Raw genomic sequence first — 11,052 nt, forward strand, 5'->3', positions numbered from 1 at the left:
AGATTTAAATTGCTTTAGCGCAATATAAATAATTACACGGCTAAAGAAAATCAACTAAAAAGGCGTGTTCTTTTTTTTTTTAAGTATGATATTATAGTTCCGTTTACTCCAGTTTAATGTCATAAACTACCGGACAAGAGTACATTTTTTTTCAAATGTAATCTGTCAGCATAGTACGCCACCAGGTCATTGTTTACAGCAGGCTGTATGCAAATTAATTTTGAATATTTATCAATGACATCAGGCATTTTGATTGGCTGATAAGAACGCCACATCTGTTCAGGGACGTGATTGGTCCTGACCGGGAGACCCTTGCGCGTGCGAGTGTATGGTATGCGATCCATAGCATACTTTCCCTTTTCCATTTCCATGAGCGTATTTTAGCATTAGCTAGTGACACTGCATTTTGTCAAGTAGCAGCAAGTATCAGTTACAGGTTTTGTAACGCTAGCGAACCCTTCCGCCGTGATGGACGCGCTCCTCTCTAAGCTCTTCTCCTCCGAGGAAGAGGAGCTGCACTCTTTGGACTGCATGGCTTATTTCATGGTTTTCATGGCAGCGTGCACTTTCCTAACTTTGCTTTTCGAAAACGTCCCATACGGCAGATACACCAACAGCAAATACGGATGTCCAGTTAATGTCAGGTTTGCCTGGTTCGTTCAAGAATTGCCTGCGTTCCTGGTGCCCTTGTGTCTGGTAGTTTGGACATCCTCTGCGAAAACCTCACTCCTGCCCAACCAGCTGCTCATTGCCATGTATTTCTGCCACTATATTCAAAGGTGGGTCATTACAATCATTTAAATCATGATTTTACACCTTGAGGCACTAAAGGGATTGCTGATTAACTACTGTAGTTTCACCAGCATGCACAGCCTACTGTAGTAATTGACTCCCAATGTGTAGGCTACACGGATGGCGTTTCGATCCTCAAATAAAATAATAAATGTCTGAATCAGGATCTAATGCAATAATGGAGACAGAAAGAGATGTGATGTAAAAAGGTTGGGGAGGCCAGGGGCAGTTGTAACGTGGAGCACCAGTCAGCTGGAGTGGTTAAAAGCTCAGTTAGATTGGTGCTTACAAAGAGTGAGTCACATTTGTAACACCCAGAAAAAGTTACCAGCTACCTGTCAAAAAGTAACTTTTCATTCAGATGTCTATTTTTGGATACTGTCCTAAGATCAAATATCTAAGAATCCAAACAAGTATTGTTAAAGTCACTGTTTTGTCAGCTAAAAGTCAGCCAGACCAGCAGTCAGGCTTGTTCACATTGGGTGAAACCATGGCGATTGATACAAAACCAAGCTTTAATTTATATATTTTTTAAAAACCGAAAGGCCTACATACATAGCCTAGTGTGAAACTAATGCTATCAATAAATCTATTTAAAAACAGAATAGTCACACTATTTGAATGATTATTTATGTATATTTTAGATGTGGTACGGATTGGGTTGTGACAGTGGAGTAACTGTATCTCAATCAATTTTGCAACCTGTGCACATTTCAGAAAACCATTAAAATACATCGTTGCAGAAGTTGACACATCAGAGTTTATCATCTAGAAAATTGGCTATTGCAGTATAAATGTTTTTTTATTAATTTTTGGGAAAATTGCAAGTAGTGTTACAGCTGTCCCTGATCTCCCCTACACTACACTTATATTGTAGGCTATAAGCTAACTATGTCAAAGCAAGTTCTGTATTTGAAATGACTTGGTTGTGTTGATCATATTTTTTGTTCTGCTGCAGATCCCTTATTTATCCATTTTTAATCAGAGGAGGTAAACCAACACCATTTGCCTCATTTGTCCTGGCCATTGTTTTCTGCCTCTATAATGGCTACATGCAGATCAGGTACCTGAGCCATTATGCTGAGTACCCTGCATATTGGGTTACACATCCATGCTTCATCGCAGGTTGGTGTTCTGTGTCTGCTGTCGCCTTTTTTCAAGGGAAATTGAATGAATTGTTTGGAGCTGGTCTCGATGACATCTTTTCTCCTGTGTAAAATAGATTCACAACACTCATTGCAAGTAGTATTGCATTGATACATTAGTATAGTTGAAAGAAAGGGTGTTTTATATTTTATGAGGCAGATTTTTCTTTTGGTCTTATCATACCTTTTTATCAGATAGGGCAGCTTGAAGAATACAGGAAATTGGGGGGTGCAGCAAAGGGCTGTAGTTGGGACTCGAACCCTGGCCACTGTGTCAAGGACTTCTAGCCTCTGTACATGGGGCGCCCACTCTAACCTCTTAGTCACCAGGCGCCTCTGTAAGTAAACTTTATTGTCAATCAAATACTGCAACAAGTGGTTACACAGAGGATTGAAATTGCATTTTCCCCATACTCATAATGTGCGAGTAATATTTATAACACACAACATATAACATAAAAGTGCCAAAAGACAACAACGGGGCGGCCGGTGGAACAGTGGGTTCAACGCCCTCTCTCACCTATTTTCCTATCTGTCCTGTATAATAAAAGGCTTGAAAAAATGCAGAAAAAAACAACAATAGACACAACATATACAGACAGACAATGTACTTATACATTATATAGCATTTTCACAGTGTGCCAGAGTGAAGTCAAATTTTGAGGTATGCTATTGAGGTGCAGGAAGTGCATGTCTGATATTGTGTATATAAAGAGCATAGTGCAGACTTTGAGTTAAAGTTATTTTGACACTAGTTGGTCTTTTGTTTGTGTAATGTTCATGGACTTTTCTCGAGTGTGTTGAGTAGTCTGATTGCCTGAGGGGAGAAAGCTGTTTTTGAGTCTGCTGGGGTTTTTGGTGGTGATAAGAGCAGTGGTGTGTAAGCTCTTTTCCTTTTTCATTTTAAATTAAAGAGTTTAAAGAGAGTTTGATTAAACACACATCTGTCATAAGAAAGGTGTCTTATGTCCACCTCGTCATTTTCCTCTTTTGGCTTTTGCTCCACTGCAGGTGCTTCTCGTGCTTTCCAAACCTCAAAGTGCTCAGCAGTTTGGCTTGGCTCCTCTTGCAGTTCAAGCAGGAAACTGTCAATTTAGAATATATGTTTTTCCACTCCCTTTACAATCCCCATCACACCTTGCATCTGCAGCAGATAAAAAAAAAGTGTAACAGGAAGAAATGTTTCAAGTCGAATGGAAAACATTCTCTTAAAATTGCAATTAGAGGTGTCATTTTTACTAAACGATTTCCAAAATTGACAGGACGATGGGATTCCCAAATGATTGCATATACATTTATTAACATTTTAATAACACTGAACATTATGCAGGAGAGGTTAAATGGTTTATGAAAATACCTCCCTTGTTAAATATAAATAGTCATACTTAAAAAAGAAAAAGATAAAAACAAAGATGGCATAATTCATCAACATTTCAAGACTGAGCAGTAATGCAGTACATGATTGATAGAACTGTATTATTTGCATGTAGGTTAGTGTTTAAATTATAAATCTGCCTATTAAATTCATTGTCAGATGTATTTCAATAACAACAAATATGTCGATTGTAGTGATGAAATGGGTTCTTCCGAACAGATAGTCATCTGTATATTAATGAATATTGATTAAAATACGGCCATTTGCTTTCTTTCGAAGAGTCAGAGGAGAAAACTGAGCTCAGTTCAGAGTCGTGTCTGTGCATGAAGTGTGGAGCTGGAACTGGGAGGGGATTTGCTGAGCTTCAGAACTTGTAGGAAACTGTTTTATTGATATTACCAGGAGGAAATCATTTCATTTGAGTGTGGTATTGATCTTGTATTTCCTTAATGTTTGTTAAGTCTTTCTTTATAAACAGTTGGCTTTTGGTCAGTAAAATGTCTTTCTAAAGCAGCTTTTGGTTGGTTGGTCTCCAGGGTCTGTACTGTGGTTGGTCGGTTGGCTGGTGAATGTGCACTCTGACCACATCCTGAGGAACCTGAGACAACCCGGAGAGACTGGTTACAAGATTCCCACAGGTAAGGGTTTTTATTCATGAAAACACTGGGCCCAATTATTTCTCTCACCACAGTGAACAAGTCTTGTACTCCTGTTACAGTACATCTAAAATGTAAAGCGAAGTGTAAACTTATAAAATACATTTAAGTGCTGCACTTATATTGACTTTGACTCCAATACAATATTGTACTTCATTCCCTGTATACGATGGCTGTAGTGACCAGTCAATTTCCAAATCATAATTTTACAGTAGCACAAAGTGCCTTACAGAAAATTAAAGCAAAAAAAAACATGAACAAAGAAACACATGAAAACCCAAACCTCCCAACCCCAAAAATACACACACAGAGATTCACAAGACATACACACTCACGCGCACACATAGCAATACAGACACCCACACACATTTACTAGCTGTTGCTGAGGAGACAGAGAGGAGGCTGAGGAGGCACCGAGATCAAAGGTGAGGAAGAATCTACCTTTGGGGGCCGCACACACCAAGAGGAATCACGGTCCATGGCTGCAGGGGGCGCCACCACTGGAACCCCCCAGCCCAGGTAGACAGGAGGCTCCACACCACGGTGTAGAGCTCTCAAGCCCGTTGTGGTCGGCCAGCTAAAAATAATAAAAAGTATAAGAAGCATAAAAGGAATGAGAAAGACAGATCAGTTAAAAGCCTGATTAAAAAGGTGGGTCTTGAGCCTCTTTTGAAAAACATCAACATTCTTTGCAGCCCTGAGGTTCTCCGACAGGCTGTTCTACAGTCAGGGGGCCATAATAACTGAATGCCGCCTCCCCGCATGTTTAAGTTCTTGCTTGTGGTATAGTTAAAAGACCAGCACCGGAGGACCTCAGGGTCCACAGGGGGAAAGTATAGCAGATAATAAGAAGGCTCAAGACCGTTAAGACATTTAAAAACTAGTAAAAGAACCTTAAAATCAACCCTGACGCGCACAGGGAGCCAATGCAGCAATTTTAAAACTGGTGTAATGTGCTCCCGCCCTCTGGTTCTCATCAGCACGTGTGCGGCTGAGTTCTGTGGTAAAAGTTGTACATGTTCTTTTTGGGAAGACCAGAGAGCAGGGCATTACAAAAATCTAAACGACAAGCTATAAAACCATGCATCAGCACCTCCGTGCTGGCCTGAGAGAGAAACGGGCGGACTCTGGCTATGTTCTTAAGATGGTAAAAACCTATCTTTGTAATGTTTTTGATGTGTGGAATAAAAGAGAGCTCTGAGTCAAAAATCACACCTAGATTTTGGTAATATACTGTCCAAAATACGAAGAGGTCCCTATTGTAAAGGTTGCAGGATTTTTTTTAAATTATAAAGTAGGTGGAGGTGCTATATAAATACTGTAAAATTATTAAAACGCTCAATCCACAGAGAAACAAACACTGTCTGTATTCAGAAACCGTGCCTTTTAAAGCTAAAATTGGTAGCTTCTTTTTTTCACTCTCGAAGGCATGTTTTACAGTGTGATGCGGCTTCTACTTGGGTTTCGAGTTTGAATCCTTTTTTCCCCACTGTTGCAGGGTGACAAAGTCAAGAAAGCAGTAATCAGACCATGGCACAGAACTCTGTGGTCCTTGTACACAGCACTAGATGCTCATTTTCCAGTGTGGTCGCATGATTATACAGGATCACACTGTAAGCAGAATCACAGGTTGTCAATAGTTATCATTTCCGATGTGAACCCTTACATTAGTGTTTAAAAAGGTTCTTCCTGCTTTGACTGCTCCAGCTCAGCTGTGTGTCAGTGACTCACAATACTTGTAGTGTTAGTGTGTGTACTTTTGCTGTACTTGACACAGAAATGTTCTAAACCGCACAGTATTTACAGTAATCACGTTTGACAGAGAAAACCAGACCCATACTGGAACATGGACATTATACTTTATGTCTGTAAGGTGCCCCCACTGTACAAAAGTGAAGCCGAAATAACTTGGATACTTGGGCTGCCATCTTCTAATTTTGGAACGAGTGTCTCGGCAGCAGTGATCAGGGCTGGAGCTGCGGTAACAAAGTCCTGCCCATACATCCAACAAACCAGTCGCGAGTCAATCACAGCTGTCAGTCATGTTTATTCATGTTTTTATAGCATCAAAGAACTAAAACCAGACACATCAGAAAAATGAACTCTTGAACATTCAGCAGCGTGATAAGAACTACCCATGGCTCATGTCCCATCCGCTTATATGGAGGGGGTGGGATTTATGACCTATACAGCAGCCAGCCACCAGGGGGTAATCGAGATGTTTTGGCTTTGGTTTAATCCGTACACAAAAAAAAACAAAGGATTAACAATGCAAACAGATGAGAAAATGTTTTTTTTAGAGTGTATGATCTTTACTGTGTGAAAAAGGATACACATTCTATGAGACGTGACAGTACAGGCGAGGGCTGAGTAAACAAGATTTTGACCCATCTTCAAATTCCTTGTGACAAGTAGTCCTGAGGGTGTTGTGTATGGAACAAAAGCAAAATAAATTCTACATTTCGGCTTTTTAAGATCACATAATTTGGCACATTCAGACAGTTAGCAAAGGAAAAATCTAACTAAGTGAATCAGTAATCACAACAGGTTCATATAGAGAGTGGCTCCCCTGACTGAGAACATAGTCACAACAATAGCACCTTGGGTGTGAACTTGCAGTGAACCTGTTGAAACAATCCACCCCAGACCCTCGAGGGGGGAAAAAAAGCGGAGTAGGCGAGGTGGGAGGAAGCTGTGAGTCGTTCTGCTCCAAATGAACTTCCAGGCACGTCTGGAATCCCCTCAGCCAAGAATGCCATTTTCACATTGAGGGTAGCAACACAAATGGGCTGCAGTCAAAGTGTGAGCGCTCAGCCATCTATGGTCAGTGTGGATTCCCTCTGAGCTTTTAGCGTCGTGCAGACTGGAAATAACATTAAAAGATGGCTGAAATGGCAGTACTCTCAGTTTTGCTTTGTAGTAGATGAAAATCAATCACATTTATGTTTTTAAGAGTAAAATATTCTTGGAGTTCTTGCTTCAGTGAACGTCTGAAAGGCTAAACATACCTGTCCTGTGTCTTCCGCCCACAGGTGGAATGTTTGAATATGTGTCTGGAGCCAATTTCTTAGGAGAGATAACAGAGTGGGCAGGCTTTGCTCTGGCTGGCCACTCTGTTCACAGTTTAGCTTTTGCCATCTTTACCATGGTGGTGCTCGCCAGCAGGGCTGTGGCCCACCACAAGTAAGAATATAACACACACACGCACACACACACACACAGCCCGCATATGGATTTTCAGTATATTACACACTTTGAAGCAAATACTTGTATTAATAGCATAAAATGTATTTTACCCTCTGTCTCTCTCTACAGATGGTACCTGGCTAAGTTTGAAGACTACCCTAAAAGTAGGAAGGCACTGATTCCCTTTCTGTTCTAAAAAAATACAGTGGGTACTAGAAGCCTTAAAAATGGCTGAACATCCCCACAATCATTTCTTATAAGGAATGATCTAGTGTCAGAACAAACCTTGAAGATCTGATGAAGTTGATTTTTTTTTAATGAAAGCAGAATGGAACGCTGCATGCATGCATACACGGATGGATAACTGGGACACAAAGTGTCAAGGGATCCCCTGGCCTTCACCTGCAAAATGACACTCAAAGTACAGACCAAGAAGAGATGCAAAGTGACCACAAAGAAACAACTGCAAAGAGAAGCAGCACAACTAGAAAGAGACGCAAATTACCACAAAGGGACATGAAGCAACTGCAAAGAGATGCCAAATGACTACAAAACAGACACAAAACTACGCAGAATGACTACAAAAAGGGGCAACGCAGACAAAAAAGTAACTGCAAAAAAGATTAAACGAACTACAAAGACAACAACAAAAGAAGACCAAACAACAATGAAGTCTGTGCGTCTTGTTTCTATGTAGGAGAGGTGATGGGGCCTTTTGCATGTCCGTGCCCAGGGGCCGATTGTTATACAATCCACCCGTGGCTGCATGCTTGTAAATGATTTCATCTGAGCTGCAAGCAAGTGTTAAAAAACATCATTTTAAATAGATATGTATTGTTACCTTTGCTTATTACTTTGTTAATAATGTCCATAAGGCACAGATCAACCTCAAGAACCATGAACTGAATGTACTGGAAGTGCTGTGTTTGCTGGAGAGGCAACATTTAGCATTCCTCCGGAGGAAAGAAGATAGCGGATGGAGCATACCTCAACAGTAATACAGTGGATTTATAACACTCTGCACTAGCAATAAACACTTTTAAGACTCTCTGCTGATTTACATATTCTCCCAGATGGAACATAAACTTGGAAATGCCTAGCAGACACTTAAAGTTTTCATTAAATCTAAAAAGTCATCTGTTGCAAGCGCATCTTTTTAACATCCATTAGAATTTAATAGATGAAAGACAAACACATTCCCCTGCCTGATTTTGCTCTGGGTGTCGTCGGACAGCAGGCATTTTTACTCACATCGCCATCACAAACCGCTGGAAGAGAAGCCACTTTGGAGCAAAAGGTAACGGCATCTCTGCCCTAAAGACGGCGACTGAAGCAGGCCTGTCCACGGCTACTGGGCTGCAGGGAAATCAAATAAGAAGTCGAGCATGGCCCTCAATAACTCACCCATGCCTGAAATGAGAAGAAGAGAGCAGTGCCTCAACACATCAATCCTGTCAGGGCTTCTGAGAAAGAGAGGGGGAGAGAGAAAGGAAGAACTGGTGAAGAAATGAATGAGTATGTGGAAGCAGGGGCACGTTGAGCATAAATGATAGAGAATGGATGAGCTTGCGTGCACTGAATGAAAAGAGGGAGCCTGGGTGAGAAGAGGATAAAAGGAAACATTGGAATTGATCTTAACCACTATGTTGTTATTGTTTTTTATATTTTTACCATAAGCCAAATAATCTTATACAGTAAGTGAGGACTTTTTACGGAATTCTGTTGTATTTTGAAGCCAATAACATGGACTACCTTATTTTCAGTGTTTCTCAAAATAGGTTTCAATAGGAAACAGGTGCAGATATCTCATCGCTTTGGTAACATTTTTAAAGTTAAATTCACTGATTGCACCGAAGCTTGGTTTATGCTGAAGAGTTCAGCAGCGTACCTATAACAGTCCTGGATGGGATTTCCTTCCCATAACTCTCGATCACCCCGTTCCCTTTGGAAGACATTTTCAAACAACAGTCACAGCCAAGGTCACATCATTGGGAATTTTATCAATGTATTGTATTTGAAAGAAAAACTATTTTGTCATAATTTTTACACATGGTCACATCAATAAATAAGGACCGCTGTGCCTTGAGGGTGATGAAAAATGAAGGCTGCGTGTCGCTGAAGGCTATGCAGAGTGACATCCTTCATGTTTGAGATCCCCACTGTCTCTCTTTTTCTTGCAAGCTATTTCCTCTGTATCCTCTTCGTCCACGCTTCTTGTCATTTAATTACTACAGTATATTACACAGCCAGTATTTACTGAGTCTGCCATCTGACTATAATACCATTCATCTTCAGGCAGGCACCAATGGGTTTTCTTTTTATATGCAAAACATTTCAAATGAAATGGCTTTTAATTCTCAAACCTATTCAGTTATGCAGTATCCATTAAACTATTCTGAAATGTTTTATTTATTTACATAGGCCAACCAGCGCCAGCTTTACCAAAGAGAGGCGACAGCAGCAATAGACCTGCAGACAAAGATAGAAATATACCCTGTCTTTTAACCTAACACTAACCTTAACCCTTCATAGCTAGCCAGCAGCCAAGTTAATTGTTGGTACTTGCACAGTATGCTAGTTTGGTTCAGTTACTAAGGTCAGATAAAAGCTGTTGTAGAATTACAGTTTTGAAACTGCAGCTTCCTCTATCGCAGGAACATAGTATACAGTAGGCTCCACCTGCAGACAAAAGAATGTTAAAGCGTCTGTTTTCTATAAGTGTGTTTGTGAGGGTAGAAGATTATTATTTTTCTGTCTAAACGTGTTATGTATGCAAGTTTTATCATTTCAGGAACCAGACCCTAAAGACAGGTGACTGGAGAAACAGTCAGCTGATCAGAGCTAACTATTCTGGCCATAAACAAGAAGTATGTACATTTTTTTCACAGGCTATGACAGTTAGGTTCTGTAACTAGGGTCGTAGAACTGCATCTTCTTCTATTACAGGAACATACGTAGTAAAGCTACGTCTTGCCTGTAGGTGGAGTAGGCTGACTTGACCTGTCCAGATTTGCAAGAGCTTGGATGATATTCCCTGGGCCCACTGTTGCTCTGTCCTTGTTGTGCTGTGAAACCCCACAGTGTGGCTGACACTCCACAGGCAATATGTTCATGTGTAGAAATTTGAAATGGCTGTTGATATAGCAGTGTAAATGCAGCTTTTCACTAATGTGGGTTAAATATCTGGAACATGCTGCGGCCTCATTATCATTCAAAGCCATATGCAGTCTCGGCTGACTGCCTGCTTCCTTAATATTATCTGCTATTACTGTTGTGCCTGAGAGCATACTGGTGACTTTTAAAGCTCTGTGTGTGTGCGCGTGCGCGTGAGTGTGAGAGAGGCATCTGTCAGCTATGGTCCAGTTGTCACCCATAATCCCATAAAAGATGACAATGAGGAAAACCAGCCTTGAAATCACACACACATGCACTTACACACTGGCACACAGTCAGGGTTGGTGTTTGGTTTGATCCGTGACTGGGACATGAGAGATGAGAGGAATAACCAATTCAATCTGGTGTTTCACTCAAACGCCTGTGTTTCACACAGTGTAAGATAGAGGGAGATAGAAAGAAGAGCATAGATTTCTACAGGCGTAAAGTGGGAGTGAGCAGCTATGTGTGTATAGAGAGCTACAGCTCCTAGCTGCCACACGGTTTGCTCTGGGGTTTTTTCCTTGATTCTGTCACATGCTACACGTGAGTAGCAGGGGTTGGGGGCGGGAATTATGCAAGACGCTCTTTCCCTTGCTCTCTTTACACGCATACGCATCCCAGAAGGTGCTGTCTCCAACCTGCCTCCACTCCATCATGGAGTGTAATGGGCTGGGAGATTGCTGTTACTGGGGCAGGGTGGCTTACAGAGTGTGGGATGATCAACGCCACCTGCTGTGTATTG

The 11,052-nt window shown here is 41.1% G+C and overlaps 1 protein-coding gene across 1 annotated transcript; it reads left to right on the plus strand.

The window, feature by feature from the left end:
- Window positions 1-468: 468 nt before the first annotated feature.
- Window positions 469-8,350, plus strand: srd5a1 (steroid-5-alpha-reductase, alpha polypeptide 1 (3-oxo-5 alpha-steroid delta 4-dehydrogenase alpha 1); the record flags this gene model as incomplete). The annotated part of the gene is made up of 5 exons (XM_083925498.1): window positions 469-779; window positions 1,751-1,917; window positions 3,849-3,950; window positions 7,001-7,151; window positions 7,284-8,350. 5 exons carry the CDS (start codon window positions 469-471, stop codon window positions 7,348-7,350), a joined length of 798 nt encoding a protein of 265 aa, XP_083781624.1. The 3' UTR covers window positions 7,351-8,350.
- Window positions 8,351-11,052: the final 2,702 nt, after the last annotated feature.

Source organism: Echiichthys vipera (assembly GCF_963691815.1).
Source record: "Echiichthys vipera genome assembly, chromosome: 13".
NCBI classification, from domain to species: domain Eukaryota; kingdom Metazoa; phylum Chordata; class Actinopteri; order Perciformes; family Trachinidae; genus Echiichthys; species Echiichthys vipera.